Source organism: Panthera leo, chromosome B3 (genome assembly GCF_018350215.1).
Source record: "Panthera leo isolate Ple1 chromosome B3, P.leo_Ple1_pat1.1, whole genome shotgun sequence".
Classification (NCBI taxonomy): domain Eukaryota; kingdom Metazoa; phylum Chordata; class Mammalia; order Carnivora; family Felidae; genus Panthera; species Panthera leo.
In genome coordinates this window covers 132,209,326-132,225,962 of record NC_056684.1, presented here as the reverse complement: position 1 = coordinate 132,225,962, position 16,637 = coordinate 132,209,326, and the positions used below count along the sequence as shown (strand labels likewise).

At 48.4% G+C, this 16,637-nt stretch overlaps 1 protein-coding gene and 1 long non-coding RNA gene across 11 annotated transcripts in view; one reads left to right on the top strand and one right to left on the bottom strand.

Annotated features, from left to right (window-relative positions):
- FOXN3 (forkhead box N3) overlaps window positions 1-16,637 on the top strand; it is a 391,024-nt gene that overhangs the window by 174,753 nt on the left and 199,634 nt on the right. For all 10 annotated transcript variants that reach the window (XM_042944039.1, XM_042944040.1, XM_042944038.1 and 7 more), the window contains one exon: window positions 1,927-2,483. In XM_042944039.1, the coding sequence (XP_042799973.1) occupies window positions 1,941-2,483 (543 nt within the window). In that variant the 5' untranslated portion in view covers window positions 1,927-1,940. The remainder of the gene's footprint in view (window positions 1-1,926; window positions 2,484-16,637) is intronic.
- LOC122223039 lies at window positions 8,166-13,316 on the bottom strand. The gene is made up of 3 exons (XR_006204014.1): window positions 13,229-13,316; window positions 9,097-9,312; window positions 8,166-8,729 (listed from the first exon to the last, which is right to left on the bottom strand). It is a non-coding gene; the product is annotated as an uncharacterized LOC122223039 (long non-coding RNA).

The following is a 16,637-nucleotide window of genomic DNA, read 5'->3' as shown; positions in this document are numbered from 1 at the left end:
GCCATGATATAATTTTCCTGTTTGGAAGCTCAGGAGACATAAAACTTTCATCTGGAGCTGAAGTTGGCTTCAGTGGCTGAGTAGTTGTTCTGTTTTGTACTCCACTGTGTGGATATCCCCGGTTATCAGAAACTTGGGGTTTTTTGATGGGATCCGGGGAAGCGTTGAGAGGACAAGCCTAGCTTTGATTTGTTCATAAGGAAGGTAAAAAGCATGATCAGCTGGGTCTCTGTCACAGCCGCAGACCGAAAGACACTAGCTTATTCTAAATTGTGTCCTGTGCTACACAGGTTAGTTTCCTGATTTGACAGAAAGAAATATTCCCTGTGGATGAGCCTGAGGTATCTGAATTGCTCTGCCTCTGTCAGTCTTTGATGCCCATGGAGGTTTTCTCGCCTTAGAGTCGGGCATCTCATAGCAGCTCTGGAGCGCTTTCTCACACCTTCTGCCAGCGGGTTCTGTTTGTCTACCTTTCGGAAGAGGGAGGGGGTTGCGGTTCTCAGGCACCCGAGGCTGGCCGGCCCGTTGGGTGCCTCACATTATGCTTTCTAGAATCGCATTCTAGAGCTTTCCCAGCTGAAGTGGCAGTTACTTTCAGCATAGTGTCAATGGACATTTAGAGCCTTAGGATGATCATGTCTGCTTTTGTGTTCATTCTTTTTTTTTTTTTTTTTTCTAGATAGATTGCTTGATCTTCTTAGGGGGAAAATATAAAACAGACATGCTTCTTAAACCAAGCACATTGTGTGAGGGCTACAAGCGGACAGTGGGAGACCGCTCTCATTATCTTCACTGTTCTTTCTGTCTTACACTGAGTACTCGGGGGTTGAATGTGCTTTGTATCTATCGGGGTCATTCTGTTGGTGGACTGGCCACGTCCTCGTTTTCTTTTCTCATCAGAAGTTGCACTCCCTGTTCTAGGTCATTGATAAAAATGGGGGTGGCATGGCGGGGGTGCAGAACAGAATTCTCTAGCAATTTTTGTTGAATTTGCCTTCCAGTCTTGAAGCTGCCAGTTGCTCTTTTTTTTTTTTTTTTTTTTTTTTTCACCAATTCTGATGTCAATTCATGGCTTGTCTTCACGTTCCCATGTATTCGTGTGGTGCCCGAAGTTACTCACTTTTTCATTTGGAGGTGTAGGGTCCCAGCAATTAAATGTAACGTCTCCCTGCGGTTCCGATCCCCCGAACTCCTTGTTAGTACTCTTCAGACTCGTCAAACCGTAATCACAGTTGCAGAGTTTTGGATCATGACTCGGGGAGAAAAGATACAATCATATAAACCATGAGCAGACAATGCACACTGTGGTCACACTTGAATTCCGAGGCGGTTGTCATGGTTTTCGTGTGGTGACAGCTCGACTTAACCTGAAACACCTGGCCTTAAACTTGGAGGTATTTTCTTTTTTGGGGGAAGGATAAACCACGAGACCGTAATAACCCAAAGCGACAGGAGCGGTGCATTGTCCTTACTCCGTAGTGTCTCTAGTGAGGCTTGGGTGCATTTTACCTGTCTGTAGATTCACAATGTATTGTGGAGAAACTGAGGCACCAACACCGAAGCTTTTCCCAGGGTCACAGTGAGAGTCTGTACGAATCCGGGAAGAAGCCTTTGTAGATTCTCCCTTTCTTCTCATGATGCATTTGCATATTAGAGGTGTACTGTAAATATTTCCAGTCTTGTATTTTCGAGGCGACGGAGTCACTGTGCTGCAGGCATGGTGGACGGATTTTACTTACGAGTGCTTCTCCCTGTGGTGGAGTCGTGGGTTTGTGTTACCCAGCGTCGGAGCCCTGAGATGGGCTTCCTGTAGGGCCAGGGGTCCGTAGAGGTGGCACGGGTGGGAGGTGGGCCCGGTAGAATTAGGAGGGCACAGCTGCCTCTGTTTTGGGTTTCACCAACTCATGTGTTCTCTGTGTTTACCAGGAGCCTTCACGTAAATGGGTCCAGTCATGCCTCCCAGTAAGAAGCCAGAAAGCTCAGGAATTAGCGTCTCCAGTCGGCTGAGTCAGTGTTACCGGGGCAGCGGTTTCTCCAAGGCCCTGCAGGAGGACGATGACCTCGACTTTTCTCTGCCTGACATCCGATTAGAAGAGGGGGCCATGGAAGATGAAGAGCTGACCAATCTGAACTGGCTTCACGAGAGCAAGAACTTGCTGAAGAGCTTCGGGGAGTCGGTCCTGAGGAGTGTCAGCCCCGTCCAGGACCTGGACGACGACACCCCGCCATCCCCTGCCCACTCTGACATGCCCTACGATGCCAGGCAGAACCCCAACTGCAAGCCCCCCTACTCCTTTAGCTGCCTCATATTTATGGCCATCGAGGACTCTCCAACCAAGCGCCTGCCAGTAAAGGATATTTACAACTGGATCTTGGAACATTTTCCATATTTTGCAAACGCACCTACTGGGTGGAAAAACTCAGTGAGACATAACTTGTCCTTGAATAAGTGTTTTAAGAAAGTGGACAAAGAGAGGAATCAGGTAAGCCTCTGTGTCTGGAACTGAAGGGTTCTCTTTTTGAAATGTGTAATTTCTCTCCGTGAAGAAAACATTAAGGAATATAAATTCACTGCCCTGAAGGAGTGGTGATAAATGGGCAGTTTTATTTCACTCGTTTGATTGCAAAGAGCTTCCTTTTCCTTAAGCGCATCAGTTAAAGAATGTTTTTAGCGTTTGTGCCAGATTGAGGGTTTCCCACTGTGGTATCCAGACGTGACCCCAGAACCGTGGTTTGCACGCCTGATTGGTTCTTAGTATCATCCCTCAGTGTGGATGGGTCCCTTTGGGTTTAGAGTGCAAACACAGGTCCATATTCCGAGGACAGCCGTTGACCATGCGGTACGTGTATATACGTTTGAGGCAGGGTGCCGCCCCGGGCTAGGGAAAAGTGGCATTTCTCTTCTTAATATTAACTTGGAGAGAGGCAGCCTCCAGGATTCTGGAATAAGTGGACGGTAATGGACATTGGGAGGTGACCAAACAGTCTACTCCAAGGCCCAACAAACAAAGGCCCGAATTGCCTAGGTGGCACTCATAAAATCAGGCACGCACACGAGTGCCTGGCAACTTCGAAACACCCGGAGTATGAAAAATCAGGGTAAGGTCCCCCTTAGAGGTGGGCTTCCACAAGATTGAATTTGGACTGTAAAACCTTAGCTCGAGTCTCCTGGCCCCGCTACAGCGAGACTGGTTTCGAGAACTTGCTTTCCCTTTCCTGTAAGGAGTGTAACCGTGGGAATGGGATTGACCGTTAGGACTGGACCACGATGCCGTGATCGGACTTTTGAGTCCTGGAAAGAAACGCGGCTGCAGTGGGAACATAAGCCGAGAAACGTTTTCCCCACAGAGCTTTCGCGTTATTGCTGTATTTTCCGGCTTTGTTTCTCGTGGTAGAGGGACGCTGCGCCGTGTAGCCGGCGGTCTGCCTTTCACCCTTTTAGAGGTTCAGGTGTGGGCTCAGGACCCACTGTCGTGCGGGGTCACTGGCTGTGCAGTGCTGGGGCCTTTCTTCCTCTGCAGACACACGTTCCTGTTTCCAGTAGACTCTTGGGCCTGAGAAGACTCTGCTGGTCTTGGGCTTGGAAGAACTGGAATAAGGAAGCGGCGAAGCCGTATTTCTCCTTGCTGCACCTGTACGCGTTTGTCTGCAAATGCTGTTCCCCTGGAGTCTATGCTCATGCCGGGGAGCGGGCATATATGGAAGGGTGATGCCCGGGTCCAGTGTGCAAACGTGGACCTTCCCCAGGTCCTTATCGTTACGCAGCTGTGACAATTGTGGGGCGCCACTCTCGTCCCCGGGCGCCCGCTACGCTCCTTCCTCCCCTCCACGTCTCAGAATGGGCGTTTGGAGACCGACCTCTGGACTTGGCTCTGTTCACTCCTTTAGCCTCATTGTCTGAACTAAGAGAAGCTTCCCTGCGCCCCAGTAAAGAGCCGCGTCTGTGGTACTGATAGTTTCCGCATAGGTGAGTCCTCGTGGGTAGGAGGGGAAAACCTTAGAAAGCAATTCCACGACTAGCACATAGAGGAGAAAGTGCCGTTCGGGTCCCCCGAAGCCGCACGTCGCCGATAAAGCCGCGAACAGGCCGTTTATTGTGCGTGTTACCGCATGCCTGGCTCTGCGTTGGCCTCAAAGCCAGGACACGGAAAAGTCATTTAGCAAGGGTTCGCTCTGAAATGTTCAACAAGAGCAACTCCAGAGTACGCGAAGAGTCTCGGCAGGATCATTCGTCAGCCCTCCGAGTGACAGGTGTGTCGGATGGGGTGTGTGCACGAAGGTACTGGCACACCCCCGCCCCCTGCTCTTCCCGGGTGATGGTTGTCATTCCGAATACACACAGATACCGCCTGTTGAAAGGGAACGGCTCTGAGGATGCATGACTGTTAATCTTACGAAACGTTGAGTTCCGACTTCTTAGCCATGCTGACCTGCATGGACGCGTTTCTGATCAGGTGCCCGTCAGTTTTGTGGGGGGTTGGGGGGGGGGGGTTGGTTCCCGTCACCTGTGATGGTGTGAGAACAAAGCTAAGAGTGGGAGATTTCCGTCTCTCTCCTCGTTCCTTGGGTTACCCTTGGGCCAGCTGGTGGCCGCGTTCGGAGGCAGATTCCCCGGGGACTCCCAGCCACTTCAGGGCACTGGCGCTGGCCCACCCATTTGGGTTTTCTCCTGTGGCCAGCTGAGTGAAGGAGAAGGCCTTCTCCCTGACACTTCGCCCAGTGAAAGCCCCTTTGGCTGTACAGGTAAACTTGTTTTTTTCCCAGGGGATTTTACTTACTGGTAACTCCCACTCTGAGGTGGGGCCACAACGCAGTGACCACGTGCACCTGAACGTTGGTGGGAAATATGTTAGTTGAAGGGGAGAATGGAAGGCTTACAAGTTGTATTCACATTTTTTTCTTTTGAAAGTGCGGAACCCGGTTTTAAGCTTGACGTGACTGTGGGAATGCAGAATCCTGTGTGATCCTTGTCCCCGAGGGGTTTGGAATGAGTCCCCTGCTGGACAGCTGCCTGGCTGGGATGTTGGAGAGGGAACTTACAAGATTGCATCAGAGTCACCGGTGGCACTTAAAAGCAATGAACATTCCTTGGCTCCTCCCTGGAGATTCTGATGCAGTAGGTTTGAGGTGGGTTGGGGACAATTGGTGGTTCTGATAAGCTCCAGGGGCGTTTCTGACATGCAGCCAGATTCGAGAATCCCTGAACTAGATGCCCTTTTGGGTTCTTTCCAAAGCTGAGATTTCATCAGGAACAGCTCATGAATGAACAAGTTGGAGAGAGTAGACAGTTTTGCTTCCATTTTTTTCTCTTTTTTACGTTTTATCTCTTAGAGGACTTAAAAAGATACATAAGGACTTAGAAAATGGCTACAAGAGATAGAGTTTTATTTTTCTTCTTTAATCATAAAGAATTTGAAATATCCACATAGAGAGAGTAGCATGATGAATCCACGTCACCCCCCCATTGCCCATAACCAAATTCAGTGGTTAGCAAGGGGTTGTTGCCCTTCATTCATTGTTTTGTTTTGTCTGTTGCTCAAGCAGATCCTGGGTTTCATGTTGTTTTATCCCAACATACTTAGATATGCATAAGAACAATCACCTGGGGCACCTGAGTGGCTCAGTCGGTTAAGCTACCGACTTCAGCTCAGGTCATGATCTCACGGTTTGTGGGTTTGAGCCCCGCGTCGGGCTCTGTGCTGACAGCTCGGAGCCTGGAGCCTGCTTCAAACTCTGTGTCTCCCTCCGTCTCTGCCCCTCCCACACTCATGCTCTGTCTCTCTCTGTCTCAAAAATAAATAAACATTAAAAAAAAAAAAAATTGAAAAAAAACCCAAAAAACAATTGCCAGTTTCTTCCATAACTTCAATTGCCTGCGTCGCCCCGAACAAAGTGTGCACTTCCCTAGTATCACCTGATACCAGGTCCATATTCAGAGATCCCTGAGGGTTTACATGACGTTCATTTGAATTAGGATCCAAACGTGGTTTATGCAGTGCAATTGGCTATTAAGTGCCTGTCGTCCATTTTCATCCACAGCAGCCCTACGCCTCTCCGCTTTCTGATGTCTTTCCTTGTCAAGGAGACCATCCGCTGGGCTGCAGATCGCCCCACATTCTGTCTGCTTCGGGTGGATTGCATTTAGTATGTTCTTCTGTGTCCCCCCTGTATTTTCTGTGAAATGGAAGTCAGTGCTCGAGGCTGGATCACGTTCCGGGTTTCTTTCCCCTAAGAATACTTCATGGGCTCTTGTGTGTTCCAGCATCCAGAAGGCTGGTTGACCCCTCCTGGGGGGGGACGCTGAGCTTGAACTGTGGGTTCACATGGGATCGGCTGCCACCGCCTCTGCAGAGTTTCCTTCCCACCAGCTTTTCATCTTAGGGTTTCATCTATGGATGACCTTTGCCTGAATCAATCAAGGTAGAGTTTCAGAGTCTGAGATTAAGTTTTATAGCTCCTAAATACAGATCTTAGCTAGGACTATAAGATTAGCATGTGCTAACCTCTCAGGCTACTTGTAAAGGGGAAGTAAAGTGGACTTCTTTTTTATAGACTGGGGATTATAAATGGTTCAGGTATGTGTGTTTCTGTTTCTGTGCTTTTTCTTTACTCTCTTCTTACCAATTTAACAAAAAACATTGTTGTCACAAGACAGTTTATAAAGGAAACACTGTACAAAGATATGTTTATTATATTGAGGGCTGAGTGCTTCATGCTTCATTTTTTGTTTAGTAATCTCTATGTGCAACTTGGGGCTCAGACCCATGACCCCGAATCACTTGCTCTTCTGACTGAGCCGGCCAGGTGCCCTGGGTTGAATGCTGTCCAAGATTTTGTTTGTTTAGTTTTTAGATTCTTTTTTTTTTTTTAAATGCTTATTTGTTTGTTTGTTTAAAAAGCATTTATCTTTATTTATTTTGAGAGAGAGAGAACACAAGTGGGGAGGGGGAGAGAGAGAGAAAGAGAATCCCAAACAGACTCCATGCTGTCAGTGCAGAGCCCGATGCGGGGCTCGAACCCACGAACTATGAGAGAATGACCTGAGCCGAAATCAGGTATTGGATGCTTAACCAACTGAGCCACACAGGTGCCCTGCTTATTTTATTTATTTAGAGAGAGCAAGGGAGCGTAGGAGAGGGGCAGAGAGAGAGAGGGAGAGAGAGAATCCCAAGTAGGCTCCACCTTCTCAGCGCAGAGCCCAGTGTGGGGCTGGAACTCAAGCACGGTAAGATCATGACGTGAGCTGAAATTAAGAGTCAGGCGCTTAACTGACTGAGCCACCCAGGCACCCCTAGTTTTCAGGTTCTTTAATGGAAACTCTGACTAAGGAAAAGTGAAGAACCACCTGTATCTACAACACTAGAAGACATAATGTGGAAAGACCTGTGAACTTTCCATATGCAGTATTCCACTTCCTAACTACAGTCCTGTGAAGTAGGTCCTATTTTCCTTCCTAAAATAGGTGATGAGTGAAGCTCAGAGTGCTTAAGGAACTTGCTGGAGGTCATATAGCTAGTACCTAGCAGAGCAGGAATTCACCCTAATTCCCTCCAGCTTGGAAGGTCCTGTGCTTACATTAAGCTGGGTGCTTGATGAACCCTTCTCGGTTGACAGGCTATTAGAGATGATCTCTACATGCTTCCTCAAAGTATTCTATGAACATGAGCGAGAGGGACCTCAAATAACCCCAGGAAACCCAGCGTTTACTTTGGGGCTGTAGGATAGAGAAAGGTAAATATAGTCTTTTTGTGCTGTTGAGATGGGGCCAGATTCTGTCTTTGTCAGCAAATGGGGAGATGTGATGTCTGCACGAAGTCTGCCACTGCCCTCTCAGCTTCCTCTTTGCAAGAAATGCCCCGGGTCCGCGCCACTGGTCTGGCCCAAGCTCAGAGTCCCCTCTCCATGCACAGATACTGTTTACACAAGCTCTCCTTCCACTTCCCAGCCAGCCCCCTTGACGCTTTGCTTTTCCATCCTGCTGGATGAAATTCTTTTTCTTTTTTCTTTTTTTTTTTTTTAATGTTTATTTTTGAGAGAGAGTGAGCGGGGGAGGGGCAGAGAGAGGGGGACACAGAATCTGAAGCAGGCTCCAGGCACTGAGGTGTCAGCACGGAGCCCGACGCGGGGCTCGAACTCACGAACTGCGAGATCGTGACCTGAGCCGAAGTCAGATGCTTAACCGACTGAGCCACCCAGGCGCCCCTGAAACTCTTTTCCAAAGGCAGTTGGGAAAATAAGGTAGCGTCTCTTATGTGGTAGTACCCCCATGTGCACGGTCGCCTCTAACTCCCTCCTCTTGGTGGTGTAAACGGAATCAAGAGAATTTCCCTTTCCCGTGATGCTAGTCAATGTACCCATTTAATTGGTGGCTGGTGCAGGAAGAAGAGAGGACTTCTTTTATTTTGGATAAGTAATGCCATTTGAAAGACTGTGTAGTCCGATTTTGAGGGCGAAGTTCCTAAAAATCAGGGTCATGCTGGGTGGTGGGGCGTGCAAAAAACGGGATGGAGATTCTTCTGAAGTCTCTGGGGCAAGTGATGATGTTGCTCATCCCCGAGTGCGGGCTCCGGGCACAGCAGCGGGGACACAGCCTCTCTCTCGCAGGCGCACACTGCCTAGCACACTGTTTTCTGTTGTCTTGGGTAAATAGTAGACTTTGCCTCAGAAGGTTGGGACTTTACCAGGGTCTCCGAGGGGCTTGAAGTAAACATAACCCCATGTTGCAGGCCCTGGAAGAGGAGGCTTTTCATACCAGCATCCTCTGTCACCCCAAGAAGTCTGTACCGCCCTTGGCCATGCTCTCCCACCAACCCTACCAGCTCTGCTCCTTCCTGATTCTTCCAGGTATCGGATGCCTTGGCTCGGGGGGGCGTTTCTGGTGTCCTCATCTTGCCAGCTGTTCAGTGTCTGCCTATTCATTCATTCAGCAACTTTTTTAAAGTATCTGTTACGGTCAGTACCTACTCTGCTTAACTACACCAAGTGCCGAAAGGGTACAGCGTTGAATGGGTTGTGGCTACGGCACCGGCCAGTGGTCCAGTGGGCCCCACCTGCAGAATTTCCTTCTAGCTGCCAGAACTTACCAGAAGAACTTACCCTTCCTTCAGCATGCCCGCCTTCATTTACTTGTTTCCTGTTTCTCACATCATTCCTTCCTGGCTTTTTTGTTTCACAGATGCACTGCTTTTTCAGTCCCCACAGTGACTCCCGTTATTGACGGTGATAAGGATCCCGACAAGTCTTCTGGAAAGCTTGGTTCTTCTGGACGTGAGGGCCCCATTGGTGTATCTGTCCAGTAGCTCTCCCCGTGAACTGTTCAAAAAAGTGTTGCATTCTCTTTGGTAGGGCTTTGTGGTACCTGGTAGGCCTATGGGCTGCTTCTTCATTGATACGCTGCCTGGGTATCCAACCAGCAAGAAATTGCTCTCAGAACCTCCCCTGTTGAGCTGAAGAGCTTTGGGATTTCCCTTTGAAATCACTTTAGCTGCAGGATAATTCTCTGCAGTAAATAATATGGGAAGTTGGCACACTGACCTCCTATTTGAAAGTCATGGGTTTTGCTTCTTTCACAAGTAGTGGTGGGTTGTTTAGATTAATCCATACTCTCTCACCTTGCCCTTGGTCATCTTCATGCTCTTAAGCTTTGGCAAGATGATGGCAGCTCTTAGGTTTTATACAAAATTCCACCATCTTCCCAGTGGACTTTTCAGCACTTGAAACAGATGATTATATATTTTTAAAAGGCTAGTGTCATGTTAACCCTTGTTATCCAAGGGTATCCTTGTCACTTTTAACTTATTTGTCACTTGTCTCAATGAATACTTCTTACTGGCCCTGTGAGGATTTATCTTTTGGCTGTATTTGGTTCAACCCTGGCCTGAAGTTATCATCAGAATTTACCAAGTTGTTCCTGTGGCCTGCCTCTATATTGGTAGGCCATCAGTAACTTTTTACCTGTGATTTCAGGGACACCAATGGCCCTTTGCTGTTACAGAATAGTTAGTATGTTCTGTAGAATTATTTGGCAATGGGAAAGGTTAAGTTAAAAAGTGAGATTTGGGGGCACCTGGGTGGCTCAGTCGGTTAAGCAACCGACTTCGGCTCAGGTCACCATCTCATGGTTCGTGGGTTCAAGTCCCGCGTCAGGCTCTGAGCTGAGAGCTCAGAGCCTGGAGCCTGCTTCGGATTCCGTCTCCCTCTATCTCTGGCCCTCTGCTGCTTACGCACTCGCTCGCTCTCTCAAAAATAAATAAGCATTAAAACAAAAAAGTGAGATTTGGTTCTTGCCCCCTAGGAGCTTACACTGCAGGGATACAGGAGACATAATAAAAATAAAAAAAGACTAAACCACCACCAGTGTGGGAAGCATGCCCGATCCGTAAGTGATAGGTGTCATTGGAGAATAAGCTTTTCTTCCCCAAAATGGGGCACTTGGAGCTGAGATAAAGCTAGCAGTGGGCAAGTTTTGGATACTCCTTATGGGGGAGGTACTTGAATAAATTCACAAAACATTCTTCTGGTGTGGGAATGAGCACGTGACCTTCAAGAATGGATTCGTTCGGATGAGGTTGGACTATTTATTCCAGAAAATCCAAACATGAGTGAGTTAAACAAGTTAGAAGTGGATCGCTCTGCCACATAAAATAAGTCTTGAGGAGTTGGACAGAGACCCAGATTCCATCTGTCTTTTTCTGCTCTGCTGCTCTTAGTGCACTGCTGGTTTCCATTCTCAGAGCCTTCTCCTGGTCCACGATGACATAGCTGGCCTGTTGTCCATTTGGGAAGTAGGAAGGGGGGTGTGGGTGCAGGGAAGGGCCAAAGTGGGGAAGTCCCACTGAGTTCGCCGTTTTAAAGGAGCTTTTTCAGAAATCCCACATTCTGCTTTCATCTATCTCATTGGCTATTATACTGTGGTCACATGACTGCAAGGAAGGCTAGGAAAGGTCGTCTTTTAGCCGGCCCGTTGCGATCCCGGATAAAAATGTTGGTTTTGTTAGTAAGCAAGCGTGGGCTTTTCTGTCACAGAGGTCTAGAGGAGATGAATGTTTCTGGACCCAAGGCATGTGTTGGAACAGTCGGAGAAAAGGAAGGAGAGAGATGGGTGGTCAGGGAGGTCATGTAAATAAGAGTGAGGCGTTGGTAGGGGAGCTAGGACCGGAAGGGGAAAACTGGATTGCCCTGCTGATTTAACGAAAGTAGAGACGCCGACCCATTTTTTTTTTTTTTTTTTTTTTTTTAAACATTGCAGTTCACCAAGGTTTTGCTTCAAGATATTCTGGTTAAATTGCATTTAATATTTTCCAAAGCAATAGCTTGATAGAGGTGAAGCGTGCCGAGTATGATAAGAAGAAAAGCAGGGAAAACGCATGGTTGAAGATAGAGAGTGGCGTCAAGTCGTTTTTTAAATAATAACTTGCTGGTTTGCTCTGCGAGGCTGCGTCCCGTCCCAGGAACGGAATGACGTCTTTGATGTGTGTGCGCGCGCACTTGCGCCTGTGAACTCAGCGGGAGACCTGTCAGTTACCCTTCCGAGTCGTCCTCCCGCCCCCACCGGATAGGTGCGCTTCCGCTCTGCACCCAGTGGGCTTGCGTGCAGTGTTGCCTTGCATTTACCGCAGCTCTGTGAAGTGCCTCGCGCAGGCTGTGTGTGCTCCTCAAGGGACAGGACCGATAAGTGACTTAACTAATGTCATTAGACAGAAAACAGCCAGCAGAGCGTTTGTACACTTTGTTTTTTTGGGGGGGGGGGGGGAGGCCGAGTCACGTGAGCACCACTCTAATGGTGGCTAGAGTAGAGGGGGGGGAAAATCCAGAGTCTCCTGAAATCAGAACACAGCAATGTGGCACCCAGCCGGGGTAGAGTCACACGAAGTACTCTCAGAGTACTTCACGGAATGCCGAGTTCTTTCCAGAGTCTTCCGCAGATGCAAGTCATGTAAAGTGAGAACCTGTGTTCATAGCCATGATTCTAAGAACCCGCAGAAGCGTTAGTTTGCAAACTAAAAATTAGACTCTGCATTTACAAAAAAAAGTAGCTCCGTCATTTTAGAAGCACTTATCATTCATGCCACACATCTGTGTGGAGTGCAAGGCACAGTTTTGTGTGCTGAGGATATCGAGGTGACCTGTGGTAGTTGTTACCTGGCTATTCCAGACTCTCCACAGGATAGGGAGGAGGGGAGGGGAAGCACATGTTAAACAGTAGATTTATACATAGACACATAGGCAATGTATCAGATAGTTATAAACACAATGAAGAAAATAAAACAGGATATAATACCCTGGAGAGGGGTGGGAGGAGGGTGGGAAGTTTCCTGGAGGTGCTGATGGGGCCATGCCTTAAATGGCAAGAGAGATGCAGCTGTGCAAAGACTGGAACAGAGAGAATATCAAGTGCAAAGGCCCTGAGGTGGCAACAGCTTGAACAGTCCAGGGGACAGAAAGAAGGCCAGTAGAAAGTATATTAAAGAGGGAGAATGAGATGTTTTATTTTGTGTATTTTATGTATGTATATTTATTTTGAGAGAGAGAGTGTACACAAGCAAGTGATGAGGGGCAGAGAGAGAAGAGCGGGAGAGAGAATCCCAAGCGGGCTCCCTGCCACTGCCCACAAGGAGCCCCATGCAGGGCTGGCTCGATCTCACGAACCCTGAGATCATGACCTGGGTGAAATCAAGAGTCGGATGCTCAACTGACTGAGCCACCCAGGCTTACCAAGAATGTCATGTTTTAAAGGGACATCAGGGAGGAGCATCTGTCTGGGGTTCCCGTGGTACAGGTTATAGATGACAGAAATGATGCCGGCTGAGACCAGGATTGGGGTTTGCAGATGAAGGCTTGCGGGGCAAACGAGGGTTGGGAAGTGGGAGAGAGGTTGGAACAAAAATCCTGTTTTGGCCATGTTAAATTTGAGGTGGCTTTTAAGTGGGGCTATCAGGTTGGAGGTTTGATATGTGGGTTTCAAGCTTAATAGAGAAGTCAGAGCAGAGGTATAAATCTGGGACACATTAGCGCTTAGTTGGTGGAAACTAAAGAGGATTTCTGGATTACCTCTCCATCAAAAGGGAGGAAAAAAATCAAACCTCTATTTCAGTTCATCCTGAAAATTATATTTCCATTACGGTTTGACCAGGGAATTCATTTTAGGGTATATTCAGCTTGGGGAATAAAAACAAAAGAGGTTTATATTTAGAGGGAGAAATTCAGAATTATTTCAGAAATAACTCACCTGTACTTATTGTAGTTCCTGCCCTCAGTTTTGCAGGCAGGAAACAAACCTTTGCTTTTGGTAATGAGGCTGTAATTTCTAAATGGGCCCGGGGCCGGTGGCGTCTCCGATGTGATGAGAGAAACGGACTGTAGTAAACCTCCCATTTAGCAAAGCCCCCTAACCCATGACTTCTCTGGGTTCCCTGCCATCTGGTCCCTGGCTGGAGAGAGGAATTTTTCTTGTATATGTGTTTCCATAGCAACGAGCTTGCAGTTGGTATGGAAAGTAAGCAGTTGCCTTAGCAACGGAGTTGCTGATGTGGTGGCTCCCGGGCTTTCAGGGGAAGGATAAGCTGACCAAACTAGTTGAGATGCATCGTGTAGGGCAACGTAACGTAGGGCTGCACACGCTGGCCCTTCCAGTGTGAGATCAGTTCTGCCTTAAAAGAGATCGCGGCCCCTCCCTCTTCCAGAAGGAAGGCTTACTGAGGTAATAAATCAGACAAAAGTAGCTGCTGTCGGTTGAAATAGATTATAAGAGGGATTTCCCAGCGGAATGTGTTTAGTTTCTCTGAAAGGAGAATGTTGTAGTCGGGGCACATTTGGTCTCGAGGAAAAGCAAGCCACCCAGGTTGGCATAAGTAAAAGAGTGTTTGTCCCAAAGATACAACAGTCAGTCCCATGGGCTGGCGGCGAGGAGCAAGGGAGCAATCTCGGGTCCGTGGTGGTTGGAGCCGCTCCGTAGGTCCCTCTGCGGCCACAAGGGATGCTCATCCCGCCTTTCTCTGGGGATGTGTTCCAGGCTCTTCTTGGCAGTCTGGCTTCCTGTGTGGCTGTCGATTTCTGCTTCTTCACACCGTTGGCTTGCTTGTGATGGAATCTTGGTGCCATCTCCCTCAAATGATGGCCCCGGCGCCTAGTGACATCAGCCCCATCATTTCTGTGCAGTGTCTGTCATAGTTCCAGACACGCGGACTGGGTCTTCCTGGGTTAGATGTCCAGCTCTGGTCAAAACAAGGGCAGGGTCCCTGGATCCACATAGCTGCTGGGACACCCCGTCCTTCATCTGGGCTGGGCTGGGGCTTGAAACATGCCTGCAATGAAAAATTTTCTTGGGAAGCCCTTGGTCTTTCGAAACTTTTTAATAACGAAAATAAAAATAATGAGGAACTTTTGACCGTTTTGTACTTTCTGCTCCCCTTTGCATGTCCTCAGGACAACTCTCCCAGGTGATGGAGACTAATACACCAGAGGCCTCTGGGACTGTCCCAAGGCTCCCTTCTGCCTCTCTGTCGTTTCTGCTGTGACTTCATCTTCCTTACGTTTTGTTTCCATAGATCGGGGGCTGGCATTTCCCAAACTAGCCAAGTTTTTCTTTGGTGGCTACTTCTTCCTGCCAGCTGCCCTCAAATTGCCTATAATCACAGGGTTGAGTGATTACCCAGAATTATGAACTCTAGCCCCCCTGTTCTAGACAGGAATAAATGTCATCTATCCAACACAAGTTGTCCTGATTTTCAAGATCAAGAGATTGAGTAATGGTTCTTGTTAACCAGCCCATGTCACCACATTGTGATTTTCACCATGGGGAAAAATGCGATTATTCTGTGCCGGGGACTGGCATAGAAATACAAAGAGATTCCCAAACTTTGGTGTAGTGGACTGGGCAAAGATAAAGAGAGACTAGGGGGGTTAAAAGTGGCGTTTGCCAGTTGCCGAAGGATTGACCATGGCCAAGATTACGTGGTTTAGAAATCCAGAGGAGAAAAAGATCCCTAATGGTTAGCGGAACCAGGGTGGGAGTCCTGGAGAGGGCACAGAATTTCATCAGCTGGACTTTTCAGGACGGCCAGGGGAGGGGCTGATGGCAGGGAGAGAAGTCATGAGTCACCAAGTCATGAACTTGTACCACGGGGTGGGGGGTGGGAATGCATATGGGGTAGACAATGTGAAAACAGGAACAGATATTTTCACAGGGCTTACGGAAGGCTGTTTCGAGTTGTGTGAGGCATTTGTATCTGTGATCTTCTCACTTTCCAGCAACTGCAAGTAGATATGATACTCTTTTTACAGGTAGGGAAACGGGCTCAGAGAGATTCAGTGGCTTGCTAGGCTGACATGGCCAGCTGCCGAACCGAGATGTGGGACTTCTCTGCTTCTCCTTTCCCCCAGCTGGCCGAAGCAGAGGGCTCCTGTGGGAGAGAGAGGGACACAGGTTTGGGAAGGTGGTTGGAGCTGGACCGTGGGGTTCTTGAGGGCCACGCCCAGGAAGTCTCAACTTCGATCCAAAGGCGGTAGGGGGCCCTTGGACATTTCTGAGCACAGGTGCCCCATGTGCAAAGAGGGCAAGTGCTTCCTGCTTATGCCTTCGAGGTTTATGAAGCCGAAGCCCTGTTGTGTCCACGCAAAAGGCCACAGCGGTCACTGAGATGATTTTCTGTAGATTGAACAAACATGGACCAGATTTTGACACAAACGCAAACCCCGGTCTGCGACTTCTTTTTCATCTTAAGTGTTTGGCTCTTACTTTTATTTAATGGAACCTGTATTCATTGACCGTTGCTTTTATCTGTTGGTGCCACCCTTTCTCTTAGCGTCTTGACCATTCTGGAATCCGTCCAGTTTATAGAGGGATGGAATGAGTGACCCACTCCCACAGCACTGCCCGGTGGAGTTGGTCAGTTTCTGATGTTGGAGTAGATTTTTCCCTCTTGCTATTTGAGACGGTAATGTCTTTTCCCCTGCGACATTATAGGTAAGCACAGTAATATTCATCTTTTATTTTTGTAGGATAAAAAGGCTGGGTTAGGTGATTCTATTCATTCTTTTGTTCATTGAACCTCATTGAGTTCTTGGAATGTGGAGGACCTTGCATTAGGTTTTGTGGGGGTGGGGGTGGGGGCGGGGCACAGAGAGGTGCAAGTCTGGGTCCTTGGGGGACACCTTGGGGTCATCCCCAAAGCTTTCCTGTTCTTGAATCTTACGCCCAGTCAGTTACAAAGATCTCTTGAGTCTACCTCCTAGATGTCTCTCTGGTTATGCCATTCTCTCCGACCTCTTCTGCCGCTAATCTTTATTCTTGGTTGGACAGCACAGGAGCCTCCTGACTCTTCCTCCTTCTCCTTCCTGTCTCCCCTCAAGTCCATCTGATAATAGTGCTACCAGAAGCTTCAATACACAAACGAATGCTGTCACAGCCCTTTGAGTGAGTTGTCTCGGAGTGTGGCTCTGACCACCAGCATTAGAATGATCTAGAATGTTTCTTAGAAATGCAGATTTCTGGGGGTGCCTGGGTGGCTCAGTCGGTTGAGCCCCAGACTTTGGTTCTGCTCACGGGCTCGAGCCCCACGTTGGGCTCTGTGCTGACACCTCAGAGCCTGGAGCCTGCTTCGGATTCTGTCTCTGTCTCTCTCCCCCGCTGGGGCTGT